The sequence below is a fragment of the Rhinoraja longicauda genome, chromosome 10, assembly GCF_053455715.1.
Source record: "Rhinoraja longicauda isolate Sanriku21f chromosome 10, sRhiLon1.1, whole genome shotgun sequence".
NCBI classification, from domain to species: Eukaryota; Metazoa; Chordata; class Chondrichthyes; order Rajiformes; family Arhynchobatidae; genus Rhinoraja; species Rhinoraja longicauda.
In genome coordinates this window covers 42873168-42888266 of record NC_135962.1, presented here as the reverse complement: position 1 = coordinate 42888266, position 15099 = coordinate 42873168, and the positions used below count along the sequence as shown (strand labels likewise).

Sequence of the window (15099 nt, the reverse complement as noted above, 5' to 3'; positions counted from 1 at the left end):
CATTCATTTGATAAAGCTATTACATAAACTCATGAATTAATTCGCACAACTGTAAAAAGTGTGTAGTTTTTTTTTATCATCCTTCCCTTGAATTCATGGATAAAGACATGCTACCTCAAAAATCCAAACTCAGCAATTGTGATGATGACCATTGGAGAGAATTAAAAATCTCACCACAAAGTGCATCTGAAAAGAATCAGAGCTCTCACTGGGCAGATTGAGGTTCTGCATCAAATCTTTAACAATTGCTTTAAGGTTTAGTCACTTTTCAGAACGTGCTCCTCAAGATTTGATAGTCACGCAGCTGACATCCAAAATGGCCACGTTTCCAGAAAGCGCGAGGGAGCCAGGACATATTTTTTCTGTTTAGGGTTTTCCAAGTTAGAAAAATGTTTATCTGACTGGAAAATTACATTTTATTTCATTGCCATTGGTGTGGAAAACATCTGCATTATTGTTTCTTTTGCATTATTTGCGAAACAGACCAATCGCATCAGGTCAATGAGTTGAGTTACTACCCTGCTAAGTTACTCCAGCATTTTGTGTCTATCCAGCATCAGGTCAATGATTCAGTTCTGGATAAATGAGAAACCAAGAAAATTCTAAGATGCACAGGAGGAGTTGGAAGAACAGATGGAGTCCATAAATTAAGGTTGTCTGAGTACTGGCCTAGATTGAGAAATATAAAACTCAAGTTGCAAATGTGAGATGTAATTGGCGAGAGAGAAAAACTGAGTTTATATTATGGGTTGATGAAATTGTTTCAGAACTGACCTGTGTAAAATGTAAAATCCCAACTCAATATTGAATTTAAGCAAGAAGCTTTTTCTGTTTCTATCAGAACTGGTCCTTTCTGACACTTGAACTCTCACTTTTCCATTTCTGTTAAAGGAACATAAAATCTGTTTCTCTTTCCACAGATGGTGTCTGATCTGCTGATTGACTTTGTTTCAGATTCCCATTCCTTGCTGTTTTTGCCTTTGAGCCTTTATTTCTGTCTACACCCATCCTCATATGCCGAACTTTACTTTTAATAGTACGAAGTATAAAGTAAATGATTAGTCACTGCATGTTAAATATTGCTGGAGAGTGCTGTTTGTTTCTTTGAATTTTATGTGAATAATATCTACTTTTCCTCAATAGGACCCCAGGGTCTCAACCCAAAACGTCACCTATCCATGTTCTCCAGAGATGCTGCCTGACCTGCCATTACCCCAGCTCTTTGTGTCCATTTATGTATTAACCAGCATCTGCAGTTCCTTGTTTTACATTTTAATTTTTTAAAAATCCCTTCTTACTGGGATTGTACCCTACTGACCCCATTAACATGCCACCCTGTGCTCTCCATACCCCAATCAACTGCAGACAAACCAGTGATAATACTGCAAGGTGATATCAGGTAACTGCACAGATCATGCAGTCTTTATTTCATTATGACAGCTGATGTTGATACCAACCTACAGAAAGCTACATTAATGTAAAGTACTTTTTTTCCACAGGAAATTAGAAATACTTGACAAAATCACCTGATTTTTCTGTGCTCGCACATAATTATTTTCAGTTCAAATCATCGAGGCCAGTTTTATCGGGATCAGAACCAAAAGCAGAAGGTAGCAAATGCCTCTGTTTACGTGTTGCTCTTTTGTTTGGAGCTGGCCAGTCAACTTCAGCATCCAATACATTCTCAGGTGGTTTCCGGTTTTGTTGTCGAGAGCACATTCATAGGACCTCTCCTGTATCCGGTAGATTTATTGATAGATTCTGGTGCAATATGTTCCTAGTGGTTTCAATGGCTGACAAATTTACAGGAAACCTCTGGGTTCTGTCAGTGACCATTATATTTGGAGAATGCAATTCTGTGTACAGTGCTGAAAATCAGTCAATTTGTTGCTGCACTGAAAATAGTATACTGTATATTCAACATGTTTACAGAAAAATCCCACTAGGCATAATATTACCTATTTCCATTCAGAACAGTCAAACCTTTAGCAATTGAGCAACATTCACAAAGGTACTCATTCACCGTATTCAAATGTTTTAACTAGCATTCCAAATTATTGAAGATAATTTGGATTTGATTCTGTTTAGTTTTGTATTTTTGAGTATGAATATGCATTGAAGACTTTGTTGCATAATTTGTTTGTGTATTTTGAGCATCGCATAGATTTATCTGTTGAACTCATTTATCATTTCCAATGCAAATATTTAGACTATAGCTGTCATACCACAGTGTACTATGTGTTTACAAGCTAGCAATCAGGTTACTGCAATCCACGTGGTATTTTCTCAAAGTTGTAATTTTTAGAACAAGCTCCAACTGGCTCCAAAGATCTTCCTTTTTCAGTAAATCATGAGTACGTTACTGATTTATCAAAGCACAAACATGTTGCAACATATCTCATGACTTTAACCTGCTTCTGAAACTCCCTATCAGTTTACAATCGTAGAATTGTTGCAGGGCAGAGGATAGCCATTCGGCCCATTTAGGCTATGTTAGTGCACAACATCTCCTCTCCCATTCGGCATATCCTTCACTGAAAGAAGCTTCAAGCTGATTACTGTCAGGATCAACTGACAGTCATCAGTGTTTGGCTCTTGCCAACTCTGCGATACTGTTCAAATCTAGATTGTGGACAGGTAATGTACAGGAGAATAACAATTGGAAGAACAGCTTACTGTTTAGAATCTTGAAAGTCCCTTCGCCAATTGGATGATGGGAAAAGTTAAATTGCAGTGAATAAAGGAAGTGAAAATCTGTTTGTAGGTTAATTGGCTTCTGTAAATTGCCCCTAATATATTGGAAGTGGATGAGAAAGGATATAAGACAGCTAGTGTGAGCAGGTGATTGCTGGTCGGCATAGACTGAAGGGTCTGTTTCCATGCTGCATCTTTCAATCAATCAATTCAATCAATCAATTCAATCAATTAAGTCTGTTATAGTAATCAACCTCTTTCACACTTTGCAAACATTCAGTGCACTAAGTTGAATGTTTTTAATATGGGTGATAAAGAGCTACCAGACTTTTTTCAAACAGAAAGCAGAACAGAAGAGGTTGCATTCCTTTAGAAAATAACTGACACAATAGAGACGGGCTCTCTTGCCCATGGAAAACGTTATGCTTCCAAGTGATTCACTGCTGACAATAAAATGATGCAGGCCATCTCCTTCATCTCCCAATGGTGGTGAAACAGATTTCAGCCTTACCTGTATATAACTTTCTTATTGTGCAGAAAAATGAGTGCTGAGGTAATTTCGGCAGCGTAGAACTGGGCGCGCATTTCATCGAATTTCCGCACTTGTTGAATCTGGAACATTAAATCTCCCCCGTTTACATACTCCATCACAAAAAATAGCCGGTCCTGCAAGAGATAACACAAATAGTTCAAATAGTTTCGCTGAACTGTGACAGTTGTGGCCCACTATTGAGCTCATGACTTTCAAGCCATTGTCTCAAAACTTATGATACAAAAACCTAGGTAGTCTCGCCACTGTGGAATTGCTCTACCAAAAAGAACCCATCTTTTGGATGAGACACTAAACTGAGATGCCACTGCCGTCTGAGTAGATAAGGAGGCAAGGGTGGTACTATTTTTGCCACTATGTTTGAGGCTAACACTGATGCAGCTAGTAGAGCCACTGCCTCACGGATCAAGCGATGACCAGATGCCTGGTCTGTGAGGTGGAAAGATAAAGCAGAGAGGCCGCAGTGTTGGTACAAGGGGCATTTTGCAGAGGGATTCGAGACCCAGGATCAGGTCAGGTGTTCGTGACAGTCAGAGAACTGGTTATATAGTGAATGTGGTGGACATCTTAGAACATAGGAAGATAGGAGCAGAAGTAGACCACTCAGCCCTCAAACCTGTCCTGTCATTCAACACGATCTCCCCCAAGCGTCATCTCCTTTTCTCTTCCCATAATCCGCAATTCTTTTTCTTGTCAAAAACACATCTGTTTCCTCTTTAATTGACACTGGAGGCCTTGCCCTCAGAACCCTCCAGGGTCGGCAATTCTACAGAATCACGACACTCATCGAGAAGTTCCTACGTAACTGCTTGAAATGCGCATCCCCATAACCTTGTAACTACATCCCCTCGTTCAAGATTTGCCCACTTGTGGGAACATCTCCCTTTACCATCACCCTTCTTTCCCCTCCTAGATTCCCCCCTAAATAATTGAAGGATCTTTTACTTCAATAAGATCACCTTACAAAGGTTGCTGAGAGTCAACCTGCCCACCAGTGAGTAGCCAGTGGTACCTATCTCGAGGGCTCGATCAGGCCATGTGATGAACGTTCGATCAGACTCGGTGACCGTGTCGCTGAACACTGACGCTCAGACTGCCGAGGTCTGCGGGATCTCCCGGTTGCAAACCATTTCAACTCCCCTTCCCATTCTGACCTGGGCCTCCTCCATTGACAGAGTGAGATCACACGGAAATTGGAAGATAATTTTGATTGAGTAACTTACAACCCAGCAGTCTGAACGTTCAAATCATTTATTTTAATTAACTTCTCCCACTTTCCTCCCCTCCCCCCTTCCTCCACCCTTGTTGTTTAACCAATTCCACAGTTCGCCACAATATATTCCTCTTGAGATCACACCTTCCCCAGCCAACAATTGGGCTACATGGGCACCACTCTGCTGCCGACCCTGATTTGTCCTGGTCTTTTCTTGTCTCCAGCTCTGCTGTCCCCCTCACCCCCCACTTTCAGTCTGAAGAAGGGTCCTGACCTGCCACTGTATGTTTCTTTTTTTTTTCCTAATCAGATGTGCAGCACTTTGGTCAACGTGGGTTGTTTTTAAATGTGCTATACAAATAAAATTGACTTGACTTGACTTGACTTGAAACGTTACCTATCCTTTTTCTTCAGAGATACTGCCTGACCCACTGAGTTATTTAAGCACTTTGTGTCTATCTTTGTTATAAACCAGCATCTACAGTTCTTTATTCAAGTGATGAGGTCACTTCTCCCACACCCTCGTGACAGAAACAGCCCCAGTTCACCTGGATTGCACCCTGTTCATTGAAAAACAATGCCGAAGAAGAATAGCTGGTTCCAGCAGTAGTCATGCAACATTTTTTTTAGAGGTATGTGAGGAGTTTATTTAATTAAGCTGCTTTTCTCCCTGAAACAGATGTGCCTATTGACTATTAGAATTCACCATTACTAACAAAACGACAATAGTTTTCCTCAAATCTGCCTGCATTCATCTTCAATCCTTTGAAGTTCACCCTGTAATTTTACACAGGGTCTTACACATAATACATCATCATTTTCATGACCTGCAGCTCTCCAAAAGATAATAGGCACATTCAACAGTCGCTTGGCAGTGGGCCAACGAACATTTTGCCTGCGAATGGGAAGTTCAGTAGCAGGTCAAGTTGTGTTTATTGTCCTATGCATAAGTACGGTGAGGTGCAGGTACAATGAAAATCTTGCTTGCAGCAACATCACATGCATATAGCCTCAAACAACACACAAAATATAAATCATACATGAATTACACATGCATTCTGCAAGACAATGAAAGAAAAACTGCGTGAAAAAAACAAGACATTATTGCAAAAGAATTGGACAACAAGTCAAAGATAGTGCAAGAGATGATCCATCGTCTTCTGTTTTCAAGGTAGGATTAGGGTAAGCAGGTGAACTCTTTCTGAACGTGGTGGTGTGGGATTTCAGGCTTCTGTATCTCCTGCTCGATGGTGTCAGCAGGATGTGGGCATGGCCCGGATGGTGGGGTGATGATGGACGATGTGTTCTTGAGTCAACGCCTCATGTAGATGCTTTAGATGGTGACGAGGGCCATTCCCCTGATGGACCGAGCTGAGTCCACCACTCACACGATTCTTGTGTTTCTGTATATTGGAATCACTGGCTGTGATGCCTCTTGTGAGGCCCAAGACATTGGTACTAACTAGGACATGAATGAACAAATCTTTTCATACATATGCTTTGACACCGTGGATGGACGAAGGACATGAGAAATCCAAGACTGGGCTCAAGACTGGATGTAGATGTGCTGGGGAGGGAGGTTTAGTTTAGTTTAATTTCGTTTATTGTCACGTGTATGGATGCAGTGAAAAGCTTTTTTGGTTGCATGCTATGCAGTCAGCTGAACGATAAGATTCATTAAAGATAAAGATAAATTCCAGTAAAGTCTGATTAAAGTTAGTCCAAAGGTCTCCAATGAGGTAGATGGTAGGTCAGGACACCTCTCTAGTTGGTAATAGAATGGTTCAGTTGGCTGATAACAGCTGGGAGGAAACTGTCCCTGAATCTGGAGGTGTGCATTTTCACACTTCTGTACCTCTTGCCTGATGGGAGAAGGGAGAAGAGGGAATGCATGTAGCATATGGAAAAAAATAGGGAAATGAAGGGGGGAAATGTTGACACAGTTAAGAAGCTGTATTTTATTTTGTCCACTCATCCACCGGGGGGCACCACAGTGGCACCGCTTGTCGAGCCGCTGCTGCACAATGCCAGAGAGCCAGGTTGATTCATGACATTGTGTGCTCACTATGTGGAGTTTGCACATTTTCCTTGTAAGTACACCACTGCCGTCAGAGACTTCATCAGGAGGTTTACAGAGGACTGCATGCCAAAATGTCGGTCCAAGTAGAACCAAATCGGAAACCATGGATAAACTGGAAAATCCTCTCTTTACTGAAGACCAAGTCTGAGGAGTTCTTTGGATGACCTTGACCTGCGCTGGAATTTCAGGTGTGACCTTTGCAAAGCCATGAGGGATGTCAAGAGACAATACCAATCGGAGCTAACCACATAATCACCCATGGATTGCGGCAAGGCTTGCATGCTATAACAGGCTATAACGTGAACGCAAGCAGAATTGTTGACAACGAGGGTGGCGCAGCGGTAGAGTTGCTGCCTTACAGTGCATGCAGCGCCGGAGACCCGGGTTTGATCCCGTCTACAGATGCTGTCTGTACGGAGTTTGCACAGTCTCCCCATGACCACATGGGTTTTCTCCGAGATCTCCAGTTTCCTCCCACGTTCCAAAGACGTACAGGTTTGTAGGTTAATTGGCTTGGTGTAAGTTTAAATTGTCCCTAGTGTGTGTAGGATAGTGTTCATGTGCGAGGATCGCTAGTCGGTACGGACTCGGTGGGCCGAAGGGCCTGTTTCCGCGCTGTATCGCTAAACTAAACTAAACTAAACAACAGATCCTTCCCCAATGAGCTTAATGCTCATTGTGATGAGGGGGGGGGGTTAGTGAAATGGCGTAACCTGCCCAAATTACCTTGGGTACATCTTCATCTACGGTCATCATTGCAGATATCGAATTGGGTTAATCTAAGAGTGAATCCGCAGAAAGCAACTGCCCTGATGTAGTATAAGGAGTAACTCAGCAGGTCAGGCAGCATCTCGGGAGAGAAGGAATGGGTGACGTTTCGGGTCGAGACCCTTCTTCAGACTGATGTCAGGGGGGCGGGACAAAGGAAGGATATAGGTGGAGACAGGAAGATAGAGGGAGATCTGGGAAGGAGGAGGGGAAGGGAGGGACAGAGGAGCTATCTAAAGTTGGAGAAGTCGACGTTCATACCACCGGGCTGCAAACTGCCCAGGCGAAATATGAGGTGCTGTTCCTCCAATTTCCGGTGGGCCTCACTATGGCACTGGAGGAGGCCCATGACAGAAAGGTCGGACTGGGAATGGGAGGGGGAGTTAAAGTGCTCGGCCACCGGGAGATCAGTTTTGTTAATGCGGACCGAGCGCAGGTGTTCAGCGAAGCGATCGCCGAGCCTGCGCTTGGTTTCGCCGATGTAAATAAGTTGGCATCTAGAGCAGCGGATGCAATAGATGAGGTTGGAGGAGGTGCAGGTGAACCTTTGTCTCACCTGGAAAGACTGTTTGGGTCCTTGGATGGAGTTGAGGGGGGAGGTAAAGGGACAGGTGTTGCATCTCGTGCGGTTGCAGGCGAAAGTGCCAGGGGTTGGGGTGGTTTGGGTAGGAAGGGACGAGTGGACCAGGGAGTTGCGGAGGGAACGGTCTCTGCGGAACGCAGAGAGAGGAGGGGATGGGAAGATATGGCCAGTGGTGGGGTCCCGTTGTAGGTGACGGAAATGTTGGTGGATGATATGTTGGATCCGCTGAGTGGTGGGGTGGAATGTGAGAACGAGGGGGATTCTGTCCTTGTTGCGAGTGGGGGGAGGGGGAGCAAGAGCGGAGCTGCGGGATGTAGAAGAGACCCTAGTGAGAGCCTCATCTATAATGGAGGAGGGGAAGCCCCGTTTTCTGAAGAACGAGGACATCTCAGAAGCCCTAGTGTGAAACACGTCATCCCGGGCGCAGATGCGGCGTAGACGGAGGAATTGGGAGTAGGGGATAGACTTTTTGCAGGGGACCGGGTGGGAAGAAGTGTAGTCCAGATAGCTGTGCGAGTCAGTGGGTTTATAGTAAATGTCCGTCACTAGTCTGTCTCCTTTGATGGAGATGGTGAGGTCCAGAAATGGGAGGGAGATGTCAGAGATAGTCCAGGTATACTTCAGGGCAGGATGGAAATTGGAGGTGAAGTGTATGAAGTCAGTGAGTTCTGCATGGGTGCAAGAGGTAGCACCAATGCAGTCGTCGATTTTGCGGAGGGAGAGTTCGGGGATGGGGCCAGTGTACGTCTGGAACAGGGATTGTTCGACGTATCCGACAAAGAGGCAGGCGTAGCTAGGGCCCATGCGAGTGCCCATAGCTACGCCTCTGGTTTGGAGGAAGTGGGAGGAGTCAAAGGAGAAGTTGTTGAGGGTAAGAACCAGCTCTGCTAGGCGGAGGAGAGTGTTGGTCGATGGGGATTGGCTGGTTCTACGGTCGAGGAAGAAACGGAGGGCTTCGAGACCATCCTTGTGGGGGATGGAAGTGTAGAGTGACTGGACATCCATGGTGAAGATGAGGGAGTGGGGGCCTGGGAACCGGAAGTTATCAAGAAGATGGAGAGCGTGTGAGGTGTCTTGGACGTAGGTGGGGAGGGATTTAACCAGGGGGGATAGGATGGAGTCGAGGTAGGTAGAGATAAGTTCGGTGGGGCATGAGCAGGCAGAGACAATGGGTCTGCCGGGACAGTTCTGTTTGTGGATTTTGGGTAGGAGGTAGAATCGGGCTGTGCGGGGCTGGGGAACTATGAGATTGGAGGCACTGGGGGGTAGATCGCCGGAGATGATGAGGTCAGTGATGGTGCTGCTGATAAAGGTCTGGTGTTTATCGGTGGAGTCATGGTCCAGATGATAGGTTTCAGATGATTATGCAATAGCAGGCTGGATCACAAACATCAAGACAGAGCACAGAAAGGAGATGGCTGACATGATATTAGGGAATCAAATGCTCCGTCAATGTTAGCAACATGACGGAGCTGGTCATTGACTTCAGGAAACGAGGTGGAGTATGTGACTGTGCGTGTATCAGTGGTACTAAGATGGAGAGGGTCAAATGCTTTAAATCCCTGGGTATAAATGTCACCCAACAATTTGGCTGTTCCAATCACATTGTCATTGTGGTCAAGAAAGTAAGACAAGGCTTCAATGTTCGCAGAAGGATGAGGAAATTCTGCATATCCCCAATAACTCTTACTAACTTTTACCAATGTACCATGGAAAATGCTGTGCTCAAGACCACAAGAAATTGCAAAGTTGTGAACGCATCCTCCAGACCAACCTCTCCTCTGTTGACTCCATCTACAATTCCAGCTGGCTCAGGAAAGCAGCAACATAATTAATAACCACTCACAGACCGTTCATTCTCTCTTCTCCCCTCTCCTGGCAGGCAGAAGATACAAATGCTTGAAAGCATGTACAACTGGACTCAAGAACAGCTTCTTTCCCACTGTTATCAAACTCTTGAACATTCTTCTCATTCGCAATGTTGAATTCATGATCTCGCAACTCTCATTGCACTTTTCAATCTGTACCTTCTGCAGACATAACACTACATATTACATTGTTTTTCTTTCATTTTTTGCACAATCTTGATGTATGTATATAATTATGTATGATATGATTTGCCTGTATGGAATACAAGACAAAGTTTTCTTTGTATCTCAGTAAATGTGACAATAATAATAAACCTAAACCTATGAAATATAAATTTCCTCCCACATCTTAAAAAACTGTGGATTGGTTGGTTACATGGCCATTATAAATTGCCCTTTGATTTGTTGGTGACTGATAAAATATGGAAGGTGTTGATGAGATTATGAGGAGAATAAAATACACGGATTAATGTGGGATTAGTGCAAATGGAGATTGATGGTCAACAGAGGCCACAGTAAGCCAAAATTCCTGTATCCATGCTGTGTCTTTGCAGCCAGCAAAGTTTTATTATTTTTTCTGTCTCAGCAACCGTAGATGCAAGCAAAATGAACTTGTAGTCTTCATTAACATCGTTTGCAGTTAAAAAAACCCATTTTTTCCTGCATATTCAATCCAGGGCTCAAATGAACTCATGAAAGGGTCTAAAGCACCAATTGTACTCATCTCAGCATGAATATGCTATGACGTTGATGTAACCACAAATTTGGAGACTGAAACCCAACATAATCTCGTTGAACTACAGTACTTCACCACATCCAGAGAACGTGGCCCAAAGTTTTATGAAAGCCACGCAACAATTATTCCTAAACATAGAAACATAGAAACATAGAAAATAGGTGCAGGAGTAGGCCATTCGGCCCTTCGAGCCTGCACCGCTATTCAATATGATCATGGCTGATCATCCAGCTCAGTAGCCTGTACCTGCCTTCTCTCCATACCCCCTGATCCCTTTAGCAAAAGGGGCCACATCTAACTCCCTCTTAAATATAGCCAATGAACTGGCCTCAACTACCTTCTGTGGCAGAGAATTCCACAGACTCACCACTCTCTGTGTGAAGAAATGTTTTCTCATCTCGGTCCTAAAAGACTTCCCCCTTATCCTTAAGCTGTGACCCCTGGTTCTGGACTCCCCCAACATCGGGAACAATCTTCCCGCATCTAGCCTCTCCAACCCCTTAAGAATTTTATATGTTTCTATCAGATCCCCCCTCAGTCTTCTAAATTCCAGCGAGTACAAGCCCAGTCTATCCAGTCTTTCCTCATATGAAAGTCCCGCCATCCCAGGGACAAAATTATCATTTATCCCTAGGATAAAATTATCCTAGTTAGTATTTAACCTGACATAATTGGACCATTCAACATGGAGTAAAAGCAGCACTTGTGATTAAGCCATATAAACATGTACTGCACTCTGCAAGAAGATACATTTATTTTGTACACTGTTGGGGTTGGATCACAATAAGATCATAAAAACAAGATTCTAACCGGTTCTAAAGCCCATGCACAGATTATCATTGGCAGGAATAAGAGTTCGCTGTCAGAGGATTAGTGTGAATGCTGTTAAGGTTAAACACTCAACATGGTTTATTTTCTGGTTTCAGTTAGCACTGGTGACATATGCATCGGTGACCTTTCACTTTCCTGCAATGATGGTGATGAATCTTCTATTAAACCCATTTAAATCTTTATCCAGTGGTAATCCCATAATAGTACCAGGCCACTTCTTCTAGGATATTGTCCAGCAATGAACATCTAAACCATAGACCATTATGTGCAATTACAGGCTTTCAGGATTCTCAGCAGGATGGAGAAAAGTATTTTTGGTAAACTAACAACACTGGATGGACTGTATGGAGTGGTATTCAGTGTGAAAGTATTTCAGAAATGTAGACGGAAGGGAACCATAATCAAAACTAATGGTTACTCTTAGAGGAGTTCGAGCGAGTGAAAGGATATTGTCATTGCCAACTGAGAGGCAGCCACTGGCCTTCCGTGAACGCTGGTCACTGCAAGGGCACGAGAGCATTGTGGATACAGCTGACAATGTTGTAATATGATGGTTGATGTTTGCAAACTTCATGAATAGCAGTATTTTTAATGCAGTATTTTGTAAACTCTGAATTTGTAATAAAAGCCCTATGTTAAGAAAAAAAGAGACAGCCACTGTCAGACCCAGCTCATTACCGGTTTCCATCCCTTGGCTTAAAATGAACTAAAAGGTAGATACAAAAAGCTGGAGTAACTCAGCAGGACAGGCAGTATCTCTGGAGAGAAGGAATGGGTGATGTTTCGGGTTGAGACACTTGAACTAAATGAAAACAGATGCCCTGGTCAAAATTTTCCAAAACTTGACTGTGGAAGCATTTGTTTAGGTTGAATATTGGTTCTGATACTCTACAGTTAAGGAAGGTGACAGAGGAAATCGACTCTGGTCTGTGCAGTGAAAATTCTTCAAGATTCAAGATTCAAGATTCAAGATAGCTTTATTGTCATCCAAATTGGACGAAATTCAGTCACCCACAGTCCAACAACAAAAGCATCAAAATAGGCATTAAAATTACACAACCCCCAAAACACACAAAAAAAACATCCATCAAGAAAACATCCATCACAGTGAGTCTCCTCCAGTCCTCTCCTCACTGTGATGGAAGGCCACAATGTATTTTCCCTTCTCCTGCTGTCCTCTCCCGCAGTCAGGTTGTTGTGGTTGCAGGCCGCGCCGGACGGTCCACAGCGGGCCGAGCCTAAGGCGAGTCACAGCCGCTCCCGCAGCCTCCGAAGACGGCCGCCTCCGCCGATGATAAGTCCGATCCGGGGCGGGCGAACACGCTGCCGCTGTTGCTGCACGTCGGGGCGGTCGTGGCTCCCGACATTGAAGCCCCCGCCCAGCAGAGAAATATCCCGCGGCCTATCTTAGGCCGCGCCGGACGGTGAAATGTCCGCGACCCAAGCCCCGCGATCCGGGGCGGGCGAACACGCTGCCGCTGCCGGAGCTCCCGATGTCGGCATCCATGCGGCCCGAGCCTAAGGCGAGTTGCAGCCGCTCCCGCAGCCTCCGAAGACGGCCGGCTCCGGTGATGGTAAGTCCGGTCCGCGGGCTCTGCGAACCGGAGCCCTGGAGGCCGACAGCTCCAGGAGTTGGACCGATGGTAGGCCGCAGCGGGAACGGAGACAACACCCAGAAAACAAAGGTCGGGTCTCCGTTCGGAAGGGACACCTATTTACAATTTTACAGTTCCCCCCTCCCCCCCCCACATACACACATAGTACACAAACACAAAAACACGACATCACAACTACAATTAAGACAAAAAACCAACAAAAACACAAAGACAAATGGACCGCAGGTAAGCTGCAGCTGCTATGGCAGCGCCGCCATCTTCCACAGAGTTACTCTGTTGAGACTGTCAGTTGAAAGAAACCCATCTGAAGAAGGGTCTCAACCTGAAACGTCACCTATCCATATTGTCCAGAGATGCTGTCTGATCTGCTGAATTACTTCAGCACTTTATATCTTTTTGTGCCAGGAGTTTGACTCAGTGACAAAGAAACGAGGGCAATATACCTCGCATTGAGGATACTGAAAAACAGCAACAAAAAGAAACGCTGAGATTCCATAGTCTCAATGCAACCAAGTGGTAGAGGTCATGATTTTAATTGATGCTGTTGAGGAGGGTTTGGCATGTAAATGCAGTACACCTGTGGTGGCACACACTTACAGCAGTTCACCCAGCAGGTTGTATGTTGCTCCAGATTCCAGCATCTGCAGTCTCTTGTGCCTCCAGTGAAAATAACCAAATTTACTGAGGATGAAGGGCTGGTTTCCCCCATCAAAAACCTTGGATTGTCCTCAACCCTTAACCTATCCTGCTCAGAAGTGTAAGCAATGCACTAAAAAAACAATGTGGCACTAAAACACACAACCAGTTGTTAAAAATGAAGGTCAGCCATTTTTGCAAATTTTGTAACAGAAAGGTCCAGGACAGGATTACGAATGTTATCCCAAGGCCTTGTTTAATGCTGATGATTTCACATTCTCCACAGACTATGACCTGACCAGCCTCTCCACTGATGCACTAAATAATGCAAAGTACACATTCAGGCACTGTTCCTGGCTGGCAGCCAAGGGAACTTGATCTCAGTAATGAACAAATAATGTCAGTGCCTTACTGCTGGCAAACAGCCCAATGGTCTGGGGAGAAAAACAAAAGGGCATAGTTCTTCCTTATTTACACAGAGGGACTAATGAGTACAGAATGAGCCATGGTCCAGACAGTTCCAATGGTGTATGCAGGCAACAAGAATAGAACCAGTCTAATCTGTTTACCCCCTTAATTATGTGCCTTTCCCCTTCTGAAAAGATGCAGTTTCCCATAACCCTGCAGTGGGAATGATATAAATGTAACTGTCAGCAGATAGTTCCTCATCATTCAGGACAATGAAAGGAGCTGAGTTATTAACAAGAATAATTGTTTATTTAGTGCACATCATTCAGCTTTTGAGGTATGAGCACTAACTAGATTTAAAATGAAATAGAAATCATTTGATATGATTAAAATCAAACTTTAGTTTGAAAGGCAAACCAAGGTGCTTCAATGTGACTCGTACCTTTGACTTTAATTGAATTTGACAATGGAATCAAATCAGTTTGTCTGCTTCACTGCCCTAGCGTCTCACTTGGCCTCTTTGTTAATGTAATCCATTACAATGCTCTCTATGTCTGCAGTAATATATTAATAAGGCAAGCACAGTAGCCAAATTGCAGTGCATGTAAAGATACGTTGCGTCCATTCAAGCAGTTTGAAACATGGTTCATCAAGACTTATTGATCAAATTACGGACTATTTGATCCTTACATTCCTCGTCGAGCCAGCACCACCATTCAATACAATCATGGCTGATCATCCAAAACCAGTAGCTCGTTCCGGCTTTATCCCCATATCCCTTGATTCCCCATAGTCCAAAGAGCTAAATCTCACCCTCTCTTTAAAACATCCAGTGAATTGGCCTCCACTGCCTTTTGAGGCAGAGAATTCCACAGATTCACAACTCTCTGGGTGAAAAAGCTTTTGCTCATCTCAGTCCTAATTTGCTTACCACTTATTCTTAAACTGTGACCCCTGGTTCTGGACTCCCCCAACATCGGGAACATTTTTCCTGCATCTACCCTGTCCAATCCTCTAAGAATTGTATATGTTTCTATAAGATACCCTCTCATCCTTCTAAATTCCAGTGAATACAAGCCCAGTCGACCCATTCCTTCATCATATGTCAGTCCTGCC

General features: G+C 44.1%; 1 protein-coding gene across 1 annotated transcript in view; it reads right to left on the bottom strand.

Annotated features, from left to right (window-relative positions):
• prkcha (protein kinase C, eta, a) overlaps positions 1–15099 on the bottom strand; it is a 185910-nt gene that overhangs the window by 37971 nt on the left and 132840 nt on the right. The window contains exon 10 of the mRNA XM_078406761.1: positions 3206–3360. Coding sequence (XP_078262887.1) covers positions 3206–3360 — 155 coding nt within the window. The remainder of the gene's footprint in view (positions 1–3205; positions 3361–15099) is intronic.